The sequence below is a fragment of the Muntiacus reevesi genome, chromosome 18 (assembly GCF_963930625.1).
Source record: "Muntiacus reevesi chromosome 18, mMunRee1.1, whole genome shotgun sequence".
NCBI classification, from domain to species: Eukaryota; Metazoa; Chordata; class Mammalia; order Artiodactyla; family Cervidae; genus Muntiacus; species Muntiacus reevesi.
Window position 1 is genome coordinate 51,627,737 of NC_089266.1, and position 25,550 is coordinate 51,653,286.

A 25,550-nucleotide genomic window follows, 5' to 3' on the forward strand; every position below is an offset into this window, starting at 1 on the left:
TCCCTGGTAGCTCAGACTGTAAAACGTCTGCCTACAATGTGGGAGACCCGGGTTTGATCCCTGGGTCGGGAAGATCCCCTGGAGAAGGAAATGGCAACCCACTCCAGTATTCTTGCCTAGAAAATCCAATGGACTGGGGATCCTGGTAGGCTACAGTCCATGGGGTCACAAAGAGTCGGACACGACTGAGCGACTTAAAAAAAAAAAAAATCTTACTATATAGACCTCTACTGTCCAACAAAGTAGCTTACTAGCTACATGTGGCTAGTTAATTTTAATTAAAGTTACATAAAATTTAAAACTCAGTTTTTGGTCACATTAGCTATATTTCAAGTACTCAGCAACTATATGTGGCCAGTGGCTACCACACTGGACAACGTGCAGATAGAGAACATTTCCATCATGTCTACTGCACAGCCCCGGTGTAGACAGATTAAACTGGTCAAGGGAAACAATACCAGCTTCCTCTATTATTTAGTAACCCAATAGATCTTTGTTCACACCATCTACTACAACTCTGATCATACTTTTAAGCAAAAGATCACATTTACTGAGTATCTGCTACATTCTGTGTCTCTGGAACGTTTCACAAACAGGCAATATCACACTTAATCCCAGGTCTATCTGACTCACACCATGCTCCACTTTTCCTAAGTTAGATTGCACATGGACACTGTATTTTTACTGTCCTTGATTAGTCATAGTATAGTACCTAGCAAATAGCAGAAGCTCTAAGGATATTGACCAAATAAATGAATATGCAAACTTATAAAATTAAATAACCACTAATAAAGTATTTGTATGCTTCCTGGTTGTTAATTCTGCTTCCTTGATCTCTCCAACTGTTTCTGCAATGATGCCATTCTTTAAAAATTACTGTAACTCTAAAACATGCTTTAATATAAGGAGGACTGACTTTTCTATTATTATTAACTTTAAAGATGTCACCTGCATAGTTCAACATGTTTATTCTTCCAGATGAACTACTTATTTTGCCAAGTTTGTGGGGGAAATATGTTGCCATTATATTTGGGATCACACTGAATTTACAGAGTTATGTGGAAAAAATTGACTTCTTTTTCATATTAAGTCTTATTCAGGAACAAGTTATACTGTTTCATTAATTGAAATCCATTTTATCTTGCTCAACAGAGTTTTAACATATGTCCTATTTCTTACTGAAATTATTAATAGTTATTTTACTTTATTTGTTACTTTGAGTCAGAACTTTGTTTTAATGTGTTATTTGGCACCTAGCAAACATTCCTCTTTCTACCAATACTTTCTTCTCTACTCTCAGTCCATGTGCGTCAAGGGGTAAAATATGATTCAGGTCTAACCAATTAGAGACCACATTCCTCTGGCCATAGTTATTGGTTCAGGAAAGGGAAATAAACCAAGATGGACTGATTAGAGTGAGTCCTGTGACTTATGTAAGAGCAACTGAGTAGTTACTCTTATTTTGCTGCTTGATTTGAACCTGGGCAGATGAAGAGCTGATGTTCCTAGCAGTCATTTGCCATCCATGGAGCCTGAAAATAAAATCCAAAGGAGAGAGTACAGCTGAGAGTTGGAGACATGCCAGGTCTTTATGACATCATGTGAAGCCTTGAATCTAGCTGTGTAGCCCTTATCTTGAAGGATGGCCAATAAATTGTTTTGCTGAAGTCAGTGGTTACCTGCAACTAAAAAATTCTTGAGTATATACTCTAAACATGCATACTAGGTTTTTGGTGTAAGCCAAATTTTGTCCTACAATGTCCAGTGCTATTCTATTAAGTATATTTTAAAAATTAGAAATAAATATTAAATTTTATCAAATGCTTCTTTGGGCATCCTCAGAGATTATTCTGTTTTTTTCTTTTGACCTATTAATATAAAATTATGCTAATCAATGCCCCAATATTTTTTTTCCGGCTGTTTCCTAAGTAACATAGTGCTAAGCTATAGTAGGCCCTCAATAAAATATTCATCAAATTGTCATACTAAGTATACAAATATTTCACTTAAGATTTTTCACATTGATTATTGACTCATCTCTTATTTCTTGGTTCTGTCTCAGCCAAGTTTAAGTATCAGTGTTATGCTATGCAAATTTTCCTCTTTCCCCGTATAACTGGATAATTCATTTTAAAAAGCAATGGAATTACTATCTTTGATTGTTTGAAAACATTCACCTATAGAGTCACCTACTCTTTTTGTCCTTTTTGCCAATCTTCTCAATCTCTTTCTGCTTAGATAAAGTTGCATTAATTTGTATATTTCTAGAAAATACCCAGGTTTTCAAATTTATTTATATAAAAATTTTCATAATTCTTTTAATATCCTCTGTATTAGTGATCATTTTCACCTTCTTATTTTTAATTTTTACATTAGGATATTTTACATTGATTTTAGATAGTCTGGACAGGAGTTATATCTGTCAACAGAAATGCAAGGTTGTTTAAGAAACATTCTGTTAGGGATGGCATAAACATAAAAAGAACTTTAAGGTAAAATTTCTTGAAGTCTGTTTTTGGAAATACCTAAGACGAGAGTCACAGGGCATTTCAGTGGGGACTTCCGTGGCTTTAAGGCAACGACCGCAGGCATTACTCACTCACTCAGTTCATCCCCACTCTGTGGTATGGATAAACACTATATGCCCTGTAGAAATTCTCCACTCAGTGATTTGGGTTAAACAGATTAAGGACATGCAAATAGTTTGGAACTATAATAGATCATTCTAAATCACAGCAGTGGCATGGAGACATTACTGGGTAATCTCTTGGAAAAACATAAAATCAGGATGATTACTGATATCCACCACAAGAAAATCCCTGCCTTTCACATTTGCTATCTTACAGGGGTTCAGAAAATTCTTCCAAGCTAGGCACACAGGGCAACACTTCAATCTTAAGTATTCTCCTTGTACAGGAAGTGGTGTAAGAACATCAGTATATAAATAATTGCTGCTTGAAATGGAAAAATAAAATCAAATAAAAAAGGGTCCAAAAAAGGGAAAATGGTCCAAAGTAGCAGTCCACCCCCTCACAGCTGTAAATTACTCATCAGTCGTTGTCAGTGTACTGAGCTGGAGCTGAGTCAGTGATCACCCCGGCTGCAGTGAAGCAGAATTTAATCTCCCTCATCTTTTCATTACAGGGCTTCTACTTCATGCATCAGTACAAGAGGAAAGACCAATGCTGTGCAGCAGGAATTCCATCCAGCTTGACTCTGGAACAATTTGGTTCCAAGTGAATCAATTACTCTCAGTAAAAACAAGAGGAATTCCTTCCTTGCTAGCTTTCTATCAAAAATTCTCTAGAGAGATGAAGGAAGAACAGGAATGTTTATTTTTATATCTGCTTCACAGTTTCTGGAATCTAGCTGCCCTAATTCATTAATATATGTTTTGCTCCCTCTGTCCCATGTTTAAAGGCAAATGCTTAAAACGGGACAAATAGAATGAAATATTAAAATTCCTCAACAATTCCTCATTCCCTAGTTTTTACAAAAATTGCTGTTTTTTAATGTGTTAAATATGTATAAGCCTAATACATTAATAAACATGCCTTCATTAATAAGCATTCTCATAATTTAACTGAAAAAGATGCCCATGCAATTAAATCACATAATTGTCATAAAGAGCTCTATTTATTTATTGGTAGATGTAAAAAAATTGTAACTAATTTAATTAATTTATTTATCTTATCTTTGGCTCTGCTGGGCCCGCCTTGCTGCAGGGGCTTTTTTCTAGCTGTGGCGAGCAGGGGCTACTCTCTAGTTGCAGTGCACAGGCTTCTCGCCGGGCTGGCTTCTCTTGTTTTGAAGCCACCTGGGAAACCCGGCAGACATAAAATTTAATAGGATTAATGAGAAGTTTTGTAACAACCGATCTCCTGAATTTGTGTATCTGATTTTTTTTTACTTGACTTCTTAAAGATGAATTAAAACTTTAAAATAGATTTTTCTCAAACCACCCTTCCCTTCACTTATTCATCTTTTTTGTTGTGTCTTCACATTTCTCCCTCCTCTTCATTTACCTAGATATTATTTATGATAACATATTGTTATCATAATCTCCTGCTCCAGTTAACTGCACATGGCTTCAAAATATGCCTGTATTTTCCCCTTCTACTTTTACTGATTGGTTTGAAAAAAACATGTTTCTGAAATTTTTCTCTTGCTACCACTATAAAATATCAACCAGTGGGTAAACATAATTAGATATAGTATTCTGTAGATAATTTCTATGGATCGTTCAACAGAAAATTTTAATATTTTAAAACAAATACTGTAGAAAGGTACTTGCCTACAGTCCCTTCTGTGCCATCTGTTTCCTTTGGAATATAATGTGCAGAAAGATCACTCTGAAGGACTTCGTCTGATGTGGCTCTGGCTAAAGCGGCAGCCAAAAAAGAAGGGCAGTTACTGAAAGAAAACAATAAATGGTTATTCAGCAAGAATTAGAAACATCCCATTTAAAATTATTACTAATTACTTTATTATTAACATATTGTTTCAAAACAAAATTATACCTTTAAACAACATTCGATGCACATTTCTTGAGAGGATATCATATGCTACGCATTTTGTCAAGGCACTGGGTTATACAGTGGTGAATTAACACAGACATGGCCCCTGACTTTGCGGGGCTTACAATCTGGTTGGGGAGACAGATGATGAATAAGTAAACAAATAGGATATAATTTCAAGTTGGGATAACTTTTATAAGGGAAACAAATAGGATAGAGAGCATTAAAGAGAAGTACCTACTTAGAATATTCAGGAATGCCTTACCTTAAAGGACAAGAAAGACTCAGTTATATGGGGGTGGGATTCGGGGACAGTATTCCAGGTAGAGAAAATAGCATTGTGTTCAGATCCTTTCTGAGAGCAAGGTATGTCTGAGGAACTGGAAGAAGTCCAGGAAGATGAAGTACAGCAGGTAACGGGGAGAGTGGTGAGGAATGAGGTCAGAGGAGCGGGAACAGGCCAGTTATATGGATCTCTTGGATGGTAAGGAATTTGGATTTTACTCAAAGTGCAGAGGGAAGCCACTGATGATTATAAGCAAGAGAGGATCATAATCAGATATAGTAAATAAAATAATATGTTGACTGCTGTGTCAAAGGGAACTGGCAGGGAGCAGGAATGAAGGAGAGTGATCAATAAGGAGACTGTTGTAATCCAGATGATATTTTTTTAAAAGTGATTATGTTTTAGAGAAAGAAAATAGAGAATTTGATTATTATTGTACGCAGACGTGAATGGCGGCATCATTCACCTAGATGGAGAAAACAAGAAAAGACAGATTTGTGGAGGAAAAGGGTAAAGTAGAAAATGAGAATTCATTTTAGCCATGTTAAGTTGGAAAAAATCTCTGCAATATCCTAGTGAAGGTGTCAAATGGTTAATTATATATTTTAGTGTGGAGCTAAGAGATGTAAGGAAATCTGGAAGTCATGAATGTATGGATGGCATTTAAAAGTAGAGAAGTAAAGGGAAATTCCCTGGTGGTCCAGTAGTTAGGACTCCGAACTTCCACTGCAGGGGGCAGAGGTTCCTTTCCTGGGTGGGGAACTAAAGATCTCACAAGCTGTGCAGTGTAGCTAAAAAAAAAAAAAAAATTTAAACTATGGAAATAGAATAGATCACATAGAGAAAGCAAAAAAAGAGAACTGCTGTGGACCAGTGACTTCTATGTGCCTCTGTTTTCCCCCTTTGGATATAGTTAAGTACCTCCTCAATATACCTACTGTATGTTGGGTAGTGGCAGGGAAGGGGGTAGATAATATGCCTCTACAGTCCCTAGGTGTCAAAGTCAAATGGAAGTAGACTCAGGGAGCTATCATCAAAAAATTATACCCAAGGAATCTCATCTGGACTTGACTTCACTGAGATCCTGAACCTCAAGCCTAAGTCTGATGCCATTAAGGGATGAAATTTTGGGAGACTCTGAGGGGAGGGGTGAAGGTTTTTTGCATGTGGGAGGGATACGAATTGTGTGGCCAGAACGGACTGTGGCAAATTGTTTTCCTAAAAAAGATCAGAGCAATATTTCTGGTGCTACGTGCTCTATAAGAATCTTACCATTACACATGAAAGTGAATGAGCCTTTGATGAAAAAAGAAGTGGCAAAAGTGATGCTGTGTGGCTTCTGAGGTTTGGTCATAAAAGGCTACATGACTTTCCCCTGGCCTTCTCGTCTCTCTTCCTTCACTTTCTCCTTTTCCTCCCCCTCCTCCTCCTTCCCTTCCCCCTGGGACACAGGTTCATGTGGGTGTTAGCTGAGGCTTCCAGTCAAGAGCTGTTATTATCAGTTGCTTGACATGGTAACAGCACAGACCTTCAGAAGATACCAGTACCAGCCTGAATTTTCCAGCTGAGGCCCCAGACATTATGGAACAGAGAAAGCTGAGCCTGCTTTGTCCAGTCTTAATGCTCAAAGAAACTATGAGTATAATTAACGACTGTTTCATGACACTAATTTCTGTGCTAATTTGTTACACAGCCATAATAACTGAAAACCCAACATTTAGAAGCTTAGCGGAAGATAAGGAACCTATAAACACTGAAAAGAAATGGCAAGATAAGTAAAAGGCAAACCAAAGGAGTAGAATATTTGAGTGAAGGCAGGGTCAAATGCATTCTACTGAGAAGTCTGATAAGGGAAAATTAGATACTGAATTTAATAACATGTAAATAGATCATCACTGACTGGGTGCCAAGATAATTCAATGGGGGAAAAATAGTCTTTTCTACAAATGGTGCTGGGACAACTGTGATATTCACACACCAAATAATCAATTTAGCCTCTTTCCTTACACCATATACAAAAATCTACTCAAAATGGATCACAGACCTAAATGTAAGAGTTAAACTATTAAAATCTTAAAAGAAAGCATAGGGGACTTCCCTGGTAGCACAATGGAAAAGAACCTGCCTGCCAATGCAGGGGACACAGGTTCGATTCCTGGTCTGGGAAGATTCCACATGCCTCAGAGCAACGAGGACTGGGTGCCACGACTCCTGAGCCCACACTTCAGAGCCTGAGCTTGGCAACAGGAGCAGCCACAGCAATGGGAGGCCCAGGCACCACAGCTGCAGCGTGGCCCCCACTCAGCGCAACTGGAGAAAGCCCTTGCACAGCAACGAAGATCCAGTGCAACCAGAAATAAGTAAAATTGTTAAAAAAAAAAAAAGAAAGCATAGGAGTAAAACTTCATGACTCTGGATCAGGCAATGGCTTCCCTAAATATGACACCAAATTTACAAGCAACAAAAGGAAAAAATGAGTTAAACTGAACTGTATCAAAATTTAAAATTTTCATGCCACAAATCAAGAAAGTGAAACAACTCACACAACAGTAGAAATATTTGTGAATCACATATCTGAAGAGGAGCTGGCATTCAAAATATATAAAGAACTCTTTTAACTTCATAATAAAAAAGACAATGCTATTTTAAAATGGGCAAAGGACCTGAATAGTACTTCTCCACAAAGAAGATATACAAATGGACAATAAACACATGAAAAGATGCTCAACCTCATCAGCTGTTAGGGAAATGCTAATCAAAACCACAGTGAACACTGGGTTCACTGCAATACTGTTTACAATACAAGATACAGAAGCAACCTAAATGTCCATCAACAGAGGAATGGATGAAGATGTGGTACAGTGGAATATTACTCAGCCATTAAAAAGAATGAAATAATGCCATTTGTAGCAACAATGGATAGACCTAGAAAGTGCCATACTGAGGTGAAGTGAATCAGAGAAGGAGAAATATCATATGACATCCCTTATAGGTGGAATCTGAAAAGAAAATATACAAATGAACTTACTTACAAAACAGAAAGAGACTTACAGACTTAGAAAACACACTTACGGTTGCCGAGGGGAAGGGATAGTTAGGGACTTTAGAAAGGTCATGTACACACTGCTATATTAAAATGGAGAACCAACAAAAACCTGCTCAATGTTATGCGCCAGCCTGGCTGGGAGGGGGGCTTGGGGGAAAATGGATGCATGTAATGTATGACTGAGTCCCTTCACTGTTCATCTGAAACTATCACAACACTGTTAATCAGCTATACCCCAATCCAAAATAAAAAGCTTAAAAATAAAACCTATCACTAAAAGTTAATAAACACAGAAAAGTAACCACAATGAGATACCATTTCAAACCCACATGATGACTATCATTAAAAAGGCAGGTAATGAAACAAGGTTGACAACTATGTGGAAAAATCGGAACTCTCATGTATTTCTGGTAGGAATGTAACATGATGCAGGTGCTTTTGGCAGTCCTTAAAATGTTAAACATAAAGTTACTAAATGGACCAGCAAGTCCACTCATAGGCATACATCCAAAAGGAACGAAAATAAGGCCTTCCCTAGTGGTCCAGTGGCTGAGATTCCATGCTCCCAGTGCAGGGGGCCCGGGTTTGATACCTGGTTAGGAACTAGATCTCACAGGCCATGCTAAAAATTCTGCACACCATAACAAAGAACAGAGATCCCATGTGCTCCAACTAAGACCCACCAGTGCAGCCAAATAAATAAATAAACAGTACCCCCCCAAAAAAAACCTCAAAAGAAATGAAAATACACATCCACACAAAAACTTGTACATGAATGCTCATAGCAGTATCATTCATAATAGCCAAAAAGCATAAACAACCACATGTTCATCAACTGATTATGGATAAATAAAATAGGCAGTACATTCATCAGCCAGAAAAGAATGAAGTATTAATATATGCGTAGTATTAATACAACGTAGATGAAACTTGAAAACATTACAGGAAATTACAGAACCTGGTCACAAAAAACCACAAACTGTAATCTTCCATTATATGAAAAGTTCAGAATTGACGAATCTATAGAACTAGTAGGGTAGTGGTAGGCTAGGGCTGAGGAATGAAGTGAGAAGGGAACTATTGCCAATGGGGAGGGGGCTTCTTTTGGGGGTGATAAAAATGCTCCAGGGACTTCCCTGGTTAAGAATCGTAGCCTTCCAATGCAGAGAACTAAGATTCAATCCCGGGCCAGGGAACGATGTTACGACATGCTGCAGTGCAATTAAGTCTGTGCGTTGCAACTCCTGAGCCCAAGTGCACTGGAGACCCGGCGCACCGCAGCTAAGACCAACCCAACGCAGCCAAATAGTGGTTTCAGTATGCTGAGGATGGTTTCACCATCACTCTAATCTGTGGTTCAGAGCAACTGAAGAAATATTTATTCAAATACATAAATACAGTCTTAATATTCAAAGTCTTAGATTATACTGATGGTTAAACCATTCTGAATATACTAAAACCACTGAATTGTATACTTTAAATGAGTAACTTTCATGGTATGTGAGTTACATCTCAGTAAAGACAGCTGGAAAAATCACTGACTTTGTTAAGAACCACTGAAGAGTGGAAGTGAAAATCAGATTAGAATGGGTTAGTTAAGGAGGGGCAAGGAGGTGTGACAATGGACAGAGTGGCGTGGTAACTTAAAGGGGACCTGGGCCAGAGGAAGTCTGCTGTTTTAGAATGCTGTGGAATCTGACCGCATACTAAATGAAGTCATCCAAAATGAAAGACCGAGATACTGTGGGAGAGAGGGCGTGACCAAAGGAGCAAAGTTCTCGAGAAGGTGGAAATGGATGAGGTGCAATCCGGGCATGGAAACCCTGACATGACAGGATGTGGCACATTTCCTTAGTTGGAAAAGGAAAGAAGAAAACGGATACAGAGGCAGGTAGGTTTCAAGATTTCTTAGAAGGAAAATAACAGAATTCCCATCTAATGGTTTGATTCCACCATAACTTATTGCGGCTTACAGTGTGGAAGGCACTGTTCGTGCTCAGGATATACATAACCAAAAAAGACAAAATTCCCTATCTGTGGAGCTTACATTCTAGAGAATGGTTTCCCAATGAAGTATGAGGCTAGATCGGTAGTTCTCAAACTGTCACACGGATCAGAATCACCTCCATGGCTTGTTAAAATACAGATTTTTGGGTGCAATCCTCAGTTTCTGACTCAGGAGGCCTGGAGCAGGGCTTCAGGATTTTCTTTTCTAACATGTTGTGGTGCTGGAGAAGACTCTTTGAGAGTCCCGAGGACAGCAAGGAGATCAAACTAGTCAATCCAAAAGGAAATCAACCCTGAATATTCACCGGAAGGACTGATGCTAAAGCTCCAATACTTGGCCACCGATGAGAAGAGCCAACTCACTGGAAAAGATCCTGATGCTGGGAAAGATTGAAGGCAGGAGGAGAAAGGCAGAACAGAGGATGAGGTGGTTGGATGGCATCACCAACTCAATGGACATGGGTTTGAGCAAACTCTGGGAGATGGTGATGGACAAGGAGGCCTGGTGTGCTGCCGTTTACGGGGTCACAGAGTCGGACACAACTGGTGACTGAACAGCAGCAGCGTGTTCCCCGCTGATGCTTATGCTGCTGGTCTGGAAACCACATTCTGAGAACCACTAGGTCAGGTCATCAGCTGAGTGGTGACAGCAGAAAGCATGTGGGGGAGAACGGATGGAGAGAAAGTAAATAAGAAATATCATTCAACAGTGCTAAGAGATTGTTTGAAGTTTGAGACACTTTTTAAATTAAATCAGTCCTTCTGCTTCTATAATCATAGAATAGGTGATTTCTCTACCTGTGTTCATGTGCCATATATAACATGTGTGGGTAAAAAGAACTCTAGTTCATCAAGATTTGAAGTTTTGTGAGGTGAGTACTATTAAGCATAGATGTGGAAGTTGAGCAACTTTTAAAGGATATGATTACAATGTTAGACCATGAACTCTAAGTTGGCTGAGAAAGAAAGAACAGATATGAATTGTAGATCAATGTGGTCTAAATGCAATTAAAGAACTGTAGTGGGAATACCTGGACACATAATCTAAAAGGAAAGAATGCTGTAGTCTGAGAACAAGATACTTGCATGTATGATTTTGGAGCTGGTGCAATTTTTATAACAAGGTTTAGGTGGGACCAAGAAAGTGAGTGGCTTAGAAACAGACAATATGGCAAAGTTCACCTCCTAAGTCCCCAAGAAAACTCTGAAAATTTCGTTTATCATTCATCAGTATTTTTCAAATTGTAGATTATGACCCATTAGTGGGTAATAATATCAACTTATGAATTGTGAGCCACATTTTTTTTTAAAAAAAGGAAATAGAATAAGGTACAGGAGGTAAGGCTAAGTATTCCAGATATATATTAGGGAAGTATATACCGAATCCTGATTATGATGAAAAAAATTGAAAGTTACTGCATTTTACCAGACTACCTGACCAGTCTCTTGAGAAACCTGTATGCAGGTCAGGAAGCAACAGTTAGAACTGGACGTGGAACAACAGACTGGTTCCAAATAGGAAAAGGAGTACGTCAAGGCTGTATATTGTCACCCTACTTATTTAACTTATATGCAGAGTACATCATGAGAAACGCTGGACTGGAGGAAGCACAAACTGGAATCAAGATTGCCGGGAGAAATATCAATAACCTTAGATGTGCAGATGACACCACCCTTATGGCAGAAAGTGAAGAACTAAAGAGCCTCTTGATGAAAGTGAAAGAGGAGAGTAAAAAAGTTGGCTTAAAGCTCAACATTCAGAAAACTAAGATCATGGCATCCGGTCCCATCACTTTATGGCAGATAGATGGGCAAACAGTGGAAACAGTGGCTGACTTTATTTTTCTGGGCTCCCAAATCACTGCAGATGGTGATTACAGCAATGAAATTAAAAGATGCTTACTCCTTGGAAGGAAAGTTATGACTAATCTAGACAGCATATTAAAAAGCAGATACATTACTTTGCCAACAAAGGTCTGTCTAGTCAAGGCTATGGTTTTTCCAGTGGCCATGTATGGATGTGAGAGTTGGACCATAAAGAAAGCTGAGTGCAGAAGAATACATGCTTTTGAACTGTGGTGTTGGAGAAGACTCTTGAGAGTCCCTTGGACTGCAAGGAGATCCAACCAGTCCATCCTGAAGGAATTCAGTCCTGAATATTCATTGGAAGGACTGATGCTGAAGCTGAAACTCCAATACTTTGGTCACCTGATGCGAAGAGCTGACTCATTTGAAAAGACCCTGATGCTGGGAAAGATTGAGGGCAGGAGAAGGGGACGACAGAGGATGAGATGGTTGGATGGCATCACTGACTCAATGGACATGGGTTTGGGTGGACTCCGGGAGTTGGTGATGGACAGGGAGGCCTGGTGTGCTATGGTTCATGGGGTCAGAAAGAGTCGGACATGACTGAGCGACTGAACTGAACTGAACTGCATTTTAACAATTATGAAATAAATTGATGACTTTCCCTGAAACACACATGCTATATAAACAGTATTACCAATTATCCTTTCATGCTTATCTGATTTTTCTTGATGAGTCAAAATCTTCCTTCACAGATCTAAACTCTTTGTTGGCATTGCTTGTCTTTACCTTTCATTATGCTTTAGTTTGATTAACTGGACACATTTAGATATTTTGCCTAAGTGGACTTTTAGACATTTATAACACTTATTTGGTCCCTTAGCTATTTTAAAATTTATGTTTTAAAAAATCTGAAAATCTTGATTGCAATCATTTCCTAGAGTTCACCCCAAAAGGATATCTTTTTTTATAGTTATCAAACTATCTGGATCTTGGTTCACTAAAGGTAAGAATGTGAAAACTTCACAGAATAAGGCAAGAACCATTAGTCTCATTTATGTGTCACCTGCAATACATTTTTAGACACAGTTAATGCAATTTTTTACTTTTTGACAGACAGAATGAAAATATTTTCAGTGAAGGAGGGAAGAAGATTAGCTGACTAATACCTAGATATAAAACATCAAGCTAGACACCTCACCCACATCAGCTATTCCGACATGTCAAAAAGCTGTAACACTTAGCATGAATAAGTTCTTATGGTTTTGATTCTGAAATGAAGGTGATTATTTCTAAAAAATCAGAATTGCAAATATATTTTAAAACATAGTCACATCAGAGAAAATTTTATCAACTCAAATAAAAGCTTATCATTAAAGCCTGTCATCTTTAAGAGAACTACCAAGAGCAACTAATATGATAATAACATAGCAAACCAACTTACTTCATTGTTTCCTCATACAATATTTGAAAGAACCCAACACAGAAGGCTTTAGAATTTTAACGTTTGGCAAATGTATTATACAGCAAATAATAGAGGAAGGCCAATAATCAAGGCAATCTGGGGAACTGGGGTTTCAAATGTTATTATGTTGAGAACACTGCTGAAGAAGAGTGTGGTTAGAAGATTTTTAACTTTTGCAGTGTGTATCATTTTGGGGGACTGGCTCTTTTAAAATCAAATTAATCTTAAGGCCCTTCAGATCCAGTCAAAGAACACTCTTTTGCTACTTTAAAAATTAATTAATTAATTTGAGTGTATTGGGTCTTGGCTGCAGCTTGCGGGATCTGTCACCGTGGTATATGGATTCCAGTTGTGGCGCATGGGCTTAGCTGCTCCATAGCATGTGGGCTCTTAGTTCTCCAACCAGGGATTGAACCTGCATCCCTTGCATCGCAAAGTGGATTCTTAACCACTGGACCACCAGGGAAGTTCTCTCTTTTGCTATCTACTTATATTAACAGATATTTCTGAAGTGCTTACCATTTCTATCTCAGTCAATTCACATCCTGCAAACAAAGGAAGTATGTTTTCCTACATTTCAATTTGTTACTTTCTTGTTCTGAGAATCAAAGTACAAACTTTATATATTCACAGATAAAAATAAAATCCTTTCTATTTTATGTCTAAATCATATACAAGATATATGCATAATCACTTTTTGAACAATGTTGAAATATCATTAATTAGGGGTCTGGTTAATTTTTAAGCTTAATCACATACGTAATTCCAATTCATGGGAATTCCCTAGAGGTCCAGGGGACCTCTTGCTCTCACTGTTAAGGGCAAAGCTGAGGGCCTGGTTTCAATCCCTGGTCAGGGAACTAGGATCTGCAGATCATGTGGATTGGCAAAAAAAAGAAAAAGAAGGAAAACGTTTCACTTCATTGAAGTCATCTGTCAATCAATACATGAATGCATATTTGGATTTCTGTGTATACTGACTTTTTCAACATTATATATTGTGAAACAGAAATCCAGCTCTATTAAGTTTCATAAACTGAACTCTGTGAACAAAGCATGGGGTCTTGTTTTAAATAGCTCAGTTGGTAAAGAATTCGCCTGCAATTCAGGAGACCCCAGTTCCATTCCTGGGTCGAGAAGATCCCCTGGAGAAGGGATAGGCTACCCACTTCAGTATTCTTGGGCTTCCCTTGTGGCTCATCTGGTAAAGAATCTGCCCGCAATGTGGGAGACTTCGGTTTGATCCCTGGATTGGGAAGATCCCCTGGAGAAGGCAAAGGCTACCCACTTTCACTTTTTTTTTAAGATGATAATTTTTTAAAAATTTATTTAATTGGAGGCTAATTACTTTACAATATTGTAGTGGTTTTTGCCATACATTGACATGAATTAGCCTTGGGTGTACATGTGTTCCCCATCCTGAGCCCCCCTCCCACCTCCCTCCCCATCCCATCCCTCAGGGTCATCCCAGTGCACCAGCCCCAAGCACCCTGTCTCATGCATTGAACCTGGACTGGCGATCCGTTACACATGTGATAATATACATGTTTCATTGCTATTCTCTCTCACTTTCACTTTTTTCAGACACACAAAAATAAAACATAGATTCACAGTTTTCCCTGTTGCTCATATTGGCTAGTATCACCTTTATCCTCAGACTATTTATCTGAGTAGGTAAATGTTAACTCCTCAATTCAACTTCAGAAATAACCACAGCCCCAAATATGTTTGGCATAAGATTTTGAACTATAAAAATACAACTGTATTTACTGAGCATCAACAGTTCAGTACTTATCAATGTTTATACTATTTTATTTTTATCAGCCTTTCCCCAAATTGGTCTTTTAAAAAGCTATACAGAATATCTGGGAGCAGTATTTAAGGATGAGGCAGATGTTAAGTATCATTATGGACTAAAAGTTTGTCTCCCCGCCCTAAATCCATATGCTGAAATTCCAATTCCCAAAGTAATGGTATTTGGAGGTGGAACCTTTGGGAGGTAATTAAGTGATGAGGATGGATCCCTTGTGAATAAGATTAGTGCCCTTATGAAAAAGAAATCCCAGAGAGCTCCCTAGTCCCTTCCACCAGGTGAGGACACAAGGAAAATAGTTATCCATATGCCAGAAAGCATGCCCTCACTAGACAGTGAATCTGCCCATGCTTTGATCTTGAATTTCCCAGCCTCCAGAAAGGTAAGAAATAAATTTTTGTTGCTTGTAAGCCTTCCAGTCTACAGTCATTTGTTAAAGCAGCCCAAATAGACTAAGATAATCATGTGTGCACGCTCAGTAGCTCAGTCATGTCTGACTCTTTGTGACCCTATGGATTATAGCCCACCAGGCTGTTCTGTCAACGGGATTTTTAGGAAAGAATACTGAAGTGGGTCGCCATTTCCTTCTGCAGGGGACCAAACCCAGGGATGAAACCCGCATCTCCTGTGTCTCCTGTATTGGTAGGCAGATTCTTTACCACTGAGCCACCTGAGAAGCAAGACAATTATTATAGGAACTACTCAAATCACTATCATAATCAGTGGAGCACAGAGAAGGAAAACGTCTGTTCTGAGTACGCTCATTTCTTATGCTCTAGATGAGCAAGGATTTCCTTAGATTTCATCACAGGACCAAGTCACAGAAGAATCCAGAGCATTCCCTTCACCTAAAGTGCTTCCAGGAATATTTTTAAAAGACGAAGAATAATTAGGGATCACTACTGACTTTGAAGCCTGGACATAAACAGTTGCACACAAGCAAGACCTAAAATTTCTGCCAATTTATCCTTTAATTGCTATTCACTCAGTATTCTGGCCTGGAGAATTACAAGGACTGTATAGTCCATGGGGTCGCAAAGAGTCAGACATGACTGAGCAAGTTTCACTTTCACTTGTTGGAGAGAGGTTTTAGCAGAAATATGAGGAGCTAGAAAGCTTGGTTCTAGTTCTAGCTGGGTAACCTGAGAAAAGATGCTTAAATTCTCTGGATTTTAGTTCCTCAACAGAAAAAGGAAGAAACGGGAATAAAATGACTGTGAAGTCTCTTCCAGGTTTAAAATCCTAATTCTGTAATTCTATTCCAATAAGGTTTTGAATTTCAAAGATAAAACAAAGGCAATTTAAAGGTATAAATTAACACACTTCAGATCCAAACAAATGTTTTTACATACATACACCAAAGAGAATGGAAATAAATTCTATATATTCCTTATGTAAGCAATATGGGGACACTCTCCTTTATGTACCAGGTGTATTGTTAAAAGCTGAACGTGTATTTATTTTGATAAATGCGATCAATCCTTGCAGTGAATCTACCAGTTAAGGAAAGAATCCTTCAGATTTTACATACTGTTTTCCTAAAGAGACATGCCTATGCCATAAGCATCATATGAAATAATATTGTCACCAACTGGTTATGAAGTTTTACATTTCACTGCATTGGGTCTTCGTTGTTGCACAAGGGCTTTCTCTAGCTGCACTGTGCTCGCTTCTCACTGCCGTGGCTTCTCCTGTTGCAGAGCATGGGCTCTAGGGTGTGCGGGCTTCAGTAGTCACCGCACACAAGCTCAGTAGTTGTGGCTAGCTTTATATTTAAAACAAAAGAAAACTATTTCCTACCTCTTTAAAAATGTTTATTTACAAGAGCTTATAATTCTTTCTCCACTTTATAGGTTGACATGAATCCAGTCCAATTTTTCCACTAGAGAAAAGGAAAGAAGTCAGATTGGAACTGAATATGAAAGCTGACTCTCTTTCAGCACGGTATATTGCCATCTTGGTATGAAGCATGAACCAAGAGCCAAATAAGATTATTCTAGCATAAAATATCTAATTTTCATTTATTTTCAAATATTTGGGTGGATAAGTTTTGTTAGATGGACAGGATAGTATTTTAGTCGGATCTTTTCCCTGAGTTGTCTTGTTAGTATCTTCTACTTGCATAATAAGACAATACACATTTTAAGACTGCACTCTGAATTCTTGCTATAAACCAAGTCAGGAAGCATTTTCCTCACAATGCCAAACCTACACAAATCACTAAAGACATTATTAGATAAATTAGAGGTTTAAAAGTACATCCTTCCTGACATTGGCAACGTGGGCGTCGGCAAAGCACCCACAGCTGTGTTTCAGCAGTCTTGGCAGAGCATTCCTAAGGTGATGAAAATTCTGGAAGGTGGAAGTTTCCATCAGTTAACTCTTAGAGAGACTTGTCTAGAGCAGCCTCATCTCAGCCCACATATCATGATGCTGTCTACTCAAGTAGGCCCTTGCTAGGGTGATAACATGTAAATGTTAAATTTCTGATCATTCCCCTCCCCCAGATTAATCATATGTATTTTAAATCTAGAATAACACATTAAATTAAAATAAAGAAGGCAAATTTTCTACCAGACTTGGTATTCTTTTTCTTAGTGGCCCAAATGGAGTTAAAATCAGGATTGAAGTTTTTCCTCTTTAAGCTATTTTCTTTCTTTCTAAAACAACCTCTAGGAATACCACCTGGAGTCAGCTGATTATAATACCCACACATCACAGATTCTCTTAGTGAGCTTTTCTGAATATAAATAATGTTAACTACCAAATGACTAGCTTCTGAAGTTCTGGGTTTAAGGTTCTTACAACAGAAATTTCATTCCCTACTGTTGCTATCAGTATAATTCTAACAATCATTCATTCACTCTGAACAGGTTGATATTCAAGCAAAGCCAAGAGTATCCTAAGTTTTCTGTGAAGAGCAGTCTAGGCGTTACACAATCACCAAAGATCAAACTCGCACCAGTGGCATAAGACCACAAAAAGAAGACAGCTTAGCAGTAACTCTTTCCTCTCATTACTCTTCCATGGCCAAAAGGAATTAAACTGTACAAGTTACTGAAACGTGTCCACATCACCAGTGTTCCTTCTAGAGGCTAACTCCTACAGTCTAGTCTCTGGTCTGACACAGTGAGAAGCATCTGACTGCTGATTACTCCCTCTGCTTTGATACACTTCCTTTTCGAGGTTTCCAGAACATCACACTCTCCTACACGTTACTCACAGGATTCCGTCTTCTCAATCTCATCTGATGGTTTTCTCTTCTTCCTGCATTTGGTTCCTTTTACCATGTTGCAAGTCTTTTCTTCTTTTTGCACAGACTTTATCAATTTTTAGTATACAATATATGTTTGTTATTATGTTTATCATTTATTTTAGACTTTATTCTTCTTCCCACTAGACTGCAGATTTTTAAATTTATTTTTGTTGGATTATAACTGCTTTACAATGTTGTGTTAGTTTCTACTATATAGCAAAGTGAATCAGCCATATGTATACATATATCCACTCTTTTTTGCATTTGCTCCTCATTTAGATCACCACAGAGCATTGAGCAGACCACAGATGTTTTGGTCTACTTTTTGTCATTGATACCTAATGCCCACATCTGTGCCTGGCACACAGTGATCAGCAAGTATTTGCTGAATTAATATTGAATAAATAAGCTTCTGTCTTCCTGATTTATATATGTCTAAGTCAGGCTTCAGCAATACGTGAACCGTGAACTTCCAGATGTTCACGCTGGTTTTAGAAAAGGCAGAGGAACCAGAGATCAAATTGCCAACATTTGCTGGATCATCAAAAAAGCAAGAGAGTTCCAGAAAAACATCTATTTCTGCTTTATTGACTATGCCAAAGCCTTCAACTGTGTGGATCACAATAAACTGTGGAAAATTCTGAAAGAGATGGGAATACCAGACCACCTGACCTGTCTCTTGAGAAACCTGTATGCAAGTCAGGAAGCAACAGTTAGAACTGGACATGGAACAACAGACTGGTTCCAAATAGGAAAAGGAGTACGTCAAGGCTGTATATTGCTTCCCTGCTTATTTAACTTCTATGCAGAGTACATCACGAGAAACGCTGGGCTGGAAGAAGCACAAGTTGGAATCAAGATTGCCGGGAGAAATATCAATAATCTCACATATGCAGATGACACCACCCTTATGGCAGAAAGAGAAGCAGAACTAAAAAGCCTCTTGATGAAAGTGAAAGAGGAGAGTGAAAAAGTTGGCTTAAAGCTCAACATTCAGAAAACTAAGATCATGGCATCTGGTCCTATCACTTCATGGGAAAAAAGACGGGGAGACAGTGGAAACAGTGTCAGACTTTATTTTTTTCGGCTCCCAAATCAATGCAGATGGTGACTGCAGCTATGAAATTAAAGGACGCTTACTCCTTGAAAGGAAAGTTATGACCAACCTAGACAGCATATTAAAAAGCAGAGATATTACTTTGCCAACAAAGGTCCGTCTGGTCAAGGCTATGGTTTTTCCAGTGGTCATGTATGGATGTGAGAGTTGGACTGTGAGGAAAGCTGAGTGCCAAAAAATTGATGCTTTTGAACTGTGGTGTTGGAGAAGACTCTTGAGAGTCCCTTGGACTGCAAGGAGATCCAACCATCCTAAAGGAGATCAGTCCTGGGTGTTCACTGGAAGGACTGATGCTGAAGCTGAAACTCCAGTACTTCGGCCACCTGATGCGAAGAGTTGACTTGTTGGAAAAGACCCTGATGCTGGGAGGGATTGGGGGCAGGAGGAGAAGGGGACGACAGAGGTTGAGATGGCTGAATGGCATCACCGACTTGATGGGCATGAACTTGAGTAAACTCCGGGAGTTGGTGATGGACAGGGAGGCCTGGCGTGCTGCGATTCATGGGGTCACAAAGAGTCGGACACGACTGAGCGACTGAACTGACTGACTGAATTGAAGCCATTCCCTAACTTTTCATGATGAATGTCCCGAGAAAGGAGAAAATCAATACATTTTACTAGAGTATCCCACAAAACATGGTGTTGAATTCTTCCATGTAGGCTATGGAACCTGGGCTAGTAAACAGGTGATAACTGTTGGCAAACAGGGACGATGGTCATATTTACACCTTTGCTGTCACACTCAAATAACTGGTTTATGCTGACACTTCATTTATAGGTGTCTTTAGCCCCTTTCATATTAAAAGATATATTATAGCCCCTTTTACATTATAGCCCCTTTTATATTATAATATATTGAAAAATTTAAAACATATATGACTCTTTAATAGGAGCTAAAATAGAACCAGTATTTTTATTTTCTAAGTTTATCACTCTCAGACTGGCTTGCTGCATTTTTTTAATATATAATTTTATCTATTTATTTATTTTTGGCTGTGCTGCGTCTTGGTTGCTGCAGAGGCTTTTCTCTAGTTGTGGCAGGCAGGGGCTACTCTCTGGTTGTGGGTGTGTGGGCGTCTCATTGCATGGCTTCTCCTGTTGTCAAGCGTGGGCTCTGGGGCACTTGGGTTCAGTAGCTGCAGCTCCTGGGCTTGTCTAGAGCACACGTTCAGTAGCTGTGGTGCACAGGCTTAGCTGCTCCGCAGCATTTGGGATCTTCCTGGTTGAGGGACTGAACCCGTGTCTCCCGCATTGGCAGGTAGATTCTTTACCACTGAGTCGCCAAGAAAGCAGGTGCTTCCAAACTCCTTAGGCTACGCCGACAGCCATGCAGGGCCCCAGGCTCACCAACCAGGAGGTCAGCAGCAGCCCCATGCACCTCCTGGGTTGGACAGGCAACCTGCCCTCCCAGTGGGCCTGGCCCACAGCCACTGCCCAAGGTTCAGCCTCACACCAGCCAGGCTAGAGGCCAGCCCTTCCTACCAGAGCCCCACAGCAGTCAGCTCATCCCAGCTAAGGGCCCATGCAGCCCACACAGGGAGCACAGCTAGACCGCACAACTCTAGTGGCCATAGAAGGCTCTCCTAAAAAAAGCCGTTTTCCCAAGATCAGGAAACATCATTGACCAATCTAACACAAAGAAATAAACAGATATTTGGGCAATATGAGGAGACAGAGGAATATGTTTTAAACAATGGAATACGACAAAAACCTCAGAGAAAGATTTAAATGTGGAGATAAGCAATCTATCTAACAAAGAATTCAAAGGAATGACCATAAGGATATGCACCAAATGTGGGTGCATAGGAAGGAAGACAGTGAGAATTTTAACAGAAGCACTAAACAGAGCTAAAGAACACAGTAACTGAAATTTTAAAATACACCATAAGTAATAAATGGTAAATTAGATTATACAGAGGAATGGATCAGCGATCTGGAAAACAGATTATAGAAATCACCCAGACTGAATAGAAAAAAGAAAAAGAAATTTTAAAAAAAGGCAAGATAGTCTAAGAGACCTCTGATAAGACATTAAGCATACCAACATTCATATTACAAAGGTCCCAGAAGGAAAGGAAAGAGGGGCAGAGAAATTTCTTGGAGAAATAAGAGCTGAAAACTTCCCTAACCTGGGACAGGAAAAAGATATCCAGGTCCAAACAAGATGAACAAAGAGATTTATACTAAGACACATTATAATGAAAATGGCAAATATTAAAGAGAAAAGCAAGAGAAGAGCAACAAAAGAGAAAATATAACAACTAATACTCTACACCTGACAAGGTTATCATTCAGATTTGAAGCAGAGATAAAAAGCTTTACAAACAAAAGCTAAAAGAGTTTAACACCATTAAACCAGCTTTAAAAGAAATGTTAAAGAGACTTCTGTAAGCAGGAAAGAAAAGGTCACAACTAGATATATCAAAATTATGAAGAGAAAAATCTCACTGGTAAAGGCAAACATACAGTAAAGGTAGTAGATCAATCACTTATATAGCTAGTAGAAAAGTCAAAAGACAGAAGTATAAAACCAGCTGTATCTACAAGTAGTTAAGGGATATACAAAACAATAAGATGTGAAATATGACATTAAAAGCATTAAATGTGGTGAGGGGAGTAAAAATCATTCATAAATATGAATAATTATTTTAAGGTAATGATCTCAGGTTCAAATGCAGTCTAACCACCCTACATTTTTACTCCCCTCATCACATTCAAAAAATGATTATTTTAAATTGATATATATAAGTATATATAGATATACGATTGATTATTTTAAGTTGATGATCTTTATAAACACAGACATACACTGTTATATATGAACTTCATAGTAACCACAAACCAAAAACCTACAAAAGACACATATACAAAAAAGAAAAAGGAATCCAAACAAAACACTAAAGATAGTCATCAAATCACAGGAGAGAGCAAAGAAGAAAGGAACAAAGAACTACAAAAACAAGAAAACAATCAATGAAATGGCAATAAGTATAAGTACATACCTATCAAGAATTATTTTAAGTATAAAAAGACTACATGCTCCAATCAAAAGACACAGGGTGGCTGAAAGGATAACAAAACAAGAGTCATATATATTTGCTGCCTACGAGAGACTCGTTTCTACTCTAAAGACACACAGACAGGTCTAGGGCTGGATGCCCAGGCGGCAGGCAGCTGGGTGCTGCCACTAGCCACACCGCGGGAGCCACGTGCCTGCCTCCCGTGTGCTGTAGTCATGTAGCCTTGCACCCTCCCCTCAGGGCAGTCCTGCCCTGGCACGGGATCAGTGAGGCAAGGGCCAGAGTCTGATGCCCGAGGTGGTGATTTGTTATGTGGCTGTGAATTATTCCAAGGGCAGAGCAAGGACTCAAAAGGTCTGATCCAGTTATTAAAAACTGTTCAGAAGCATATCTGGATCCCCCACTAAATAGTCTTTCCCCAGTAGTGAACAATTCACCAAAGAAAGCTTCTCCACAAGGCTGGGGGCTCAGCACAGACTACTCGAGCTTACGGTCATCATGCCTTCCATCTCCCACCTCACTGAGAAGAGGGAGGCTGGTCATCACAGCTGCACCAGGAGAAAGGATACCAGAAAGGCCTCGGCGGGGCGAGGGCACATGTGAGTGAAGCAGACAGGAGAGAAGCTGCACGGTCATCAACAACCTCAAGTGAAAACCCAAAGGCCACGCCAGAGTCCTGCCAGTTGAACTGGGCAGCCTTGCAGAGTAAACTGTACCCAGGGCCACCCCAGAAGCCACCTGTCAGAAACTGGAAGTACTCCAGAAGGCAGTCTGGCCATCAAAGCGTTCGTCAGTGAGGGAGAAGCAGACACGTCTGCTGTAGATGCTGGCGATGGGAACACCGCGTCCCCTGACAGGCCTGGTAGATAAGAGTGGCATTTCCACACATGATTTTACACCCCCCAGGATCTGGGGCATGCAAATTTACTGGCTCACTTCTTTCTTATAGTTTCTCCTCTAAGCATGCTGGAAAGAGGCTGTCTGTCCCCTGAGAGCCTGTCAAGTGAAAGAGGCTGGAGAGAGATGTGGAGCCTGGCTGAAGTGCAGTTAGCCTGGGGGTCTGACAAGGGCTGGGCACAGAGCCCCGTAAGTTTATCACTCCCAGCAAAGCCTCAGAAGCCCTCCCAACGGGCCTGCACCTCTCCGACAGATGTCTCCCTGAAGCCCAGTGTGGAAGCTGCTCTAAGTGAACACAGTGACATCAGCCCCGTGGTTATCAAGGAGGTGATCCTGTCAGCATGCAGTTTGCTGTATTCCTGCCGCTTCTCGTCCTGGCAGAACAGAAACAGAGGGCACTGCCTGTGGGAGCAGGCAGAGAAGAACAGCAAGCTAAAACCCTGCGACAGAGGACAGCTTCTCGGACAGTCAGCTGTGCAAGCTGCAGGAGGACCTGGACCGGCTGAACAGAGCAAGTTTCTCCTGCCTGGGCAGGCTGCTCTCCTCTTAGCCCTCACCCCGTGGTCGGCACGAGTGCCTTGAGGCTCCCACACTGCCTGGCTATTATGAGGCGGGCTTCCTGCTACACACTGATGGCCTCTGAACATTTCTGGGTGTTGCGCGCTCTCTGCTATCTCTGCACAGGCTAAGACGGTAGCTGTACCTTGCAGAAGAGGAGCCCAGGTTGGTGAGCTTACCTCACTCTCTCCAGGGCACTCAAGAGGTATCTGGAGGAATGCGGCTTTAGCTAGTGAGACAGAAGTCTTTATGTCAGCTGGGAAAGCAGAACTATTCAACAGGGGAAATGCCTTTGTAATACATATCTCACATAAAATCCAAATGAATTAGCATCTAAATGTAAAATAAAATAGATACAGTAAACTATTAGAAAAATTATGGGAGACTCAAAATCATGGGAAGAGTTTTCATTCCTGTTCTAATGAATATCCTTGAAGTTAAATGCATTTTGAACGTTAATGATAATTTCTTTAAAATAAATAAAAGCACACACAAAGAATGTAGGTGAGGGGATAAAAAAAACTTATTCCATGTGAATGAAAACAAAAAGAAAGCTAGAATAGCAAAATCAATATTAAAAAAGTAGACTTTAAAACAAAGCTGTCACAAAGAACATTACATAATGATAAGGTGATCAATCCAACAAGACAATATAGCAACTGTAAATATATATGTATCCAACATAGAAGCACCTAAATACATAAAGCAAATATTAACAAAATATAGGGAGAAACTGAGAACAATACAGTAATAGTATAGAACTTTAATACCCCACTTATATCAATGGACAGAAAATCAATAAAGAAACTGGCTTTAAATGAAACATCAGCTCTAATGCCTATTAGGAGTTAGTAGATATACACAGGACAAAATGGGCAGAATACCTATTATTTTCAAATGTACATGAAATATTCTCCAGAGCAGACTACATTGTAGGCCATAAAACATCTCAATAAATTTAAGAAAAGTGAAAGCATATCAAGTTTCTTTTATGACCATACTAGGAGACTAGAAATCAACTATAAGGGAAAAAACTGCAAGAAAAACAAGTATGTAGAATCTAAACAACATGCTACTAAATACCTGGAAACAAAAGAAAATGGACACACAATGATTCAAAATCTACGGGATGCAGCAAAAGCAGTTCTAAAAAGGAAGTCTAGTGATACCAGTCTACCTCAGGAAACAAAAAAATCTCAAAAAAAGCAATCTGAACTTAAACTTACATCTAAAGAAACTACAAGGAGAACAAAGAAAAATCAAAGCTAGGAAAGTAAAGAAATAATAAAGATCAGAGCAAGCTTCCCTGGTGGCTCAGCAGTAAAGAACACAGCTGCCAATGCAGGAGACGGGGAATTGATCCCCTGGTCCAGGAAGATCCCACATGCCGTGAAGCAGCTAAGCCCACGTACCACAAGTACTGAGTCTGTGTTCTAGAGTCTGGGAGTCACAGTTGCCAAGCCCATGTGCTGCGACTTTGGGAGCCCTCACACCTAAAGTTCATGCCCTACAACAAGAGAAGCCACTGCAGAGAGAAGACTGTGCAATTAGAGAGTAGACTCCACTCACGACAATTAGAGAAAGCCCCTGCAGCAACAAAGACCCAGCACAGCCATTAGTAATAGAATTACATTAAAAAAGAAAATAAAGATCAGAGCAGTAGTGAATAGAACCTAGGAAAAGACTGATGAAACTAAGAGTTGGTTCTTTAAAAAGACAAACTAAACTGATAAACCTTAAGCCAGACTCACATCCAAAATAA

General features: G+C 39.5%; 1 protein-coding gene and 1 pseudogene across 1 annotated transcript in view; one reads left to right on the plus strand and one right to left on the minus strand.

Moving 5' to 3' along the window:
* Nucleotides 1-25,550, minus strand: part of PPM1E (protein phosphatase, Mg2+/Mn2+ dependent 1E) — a 212,972-nt gene that overhangs the window by 20,388 nt on the left and 167,034 nt on the right. Inside the window, exon 2 of the mRNA XM_065909281.1 lies at nucleotides 4,295-4,413. Coding sequence (XP_065765353.1) covers nucleotides 4,295-4,413 — 119 coding nt within the window. The remainder of the gene's footprint in view (nucleotides 1-4,294; nucleotides 4,414-25,550) is intronic.
* Nucleotides 4,953-23,812, plus strand: LOC136149412 (peroxynitrite isomerase THAP4-like; annotated as a pseudogene).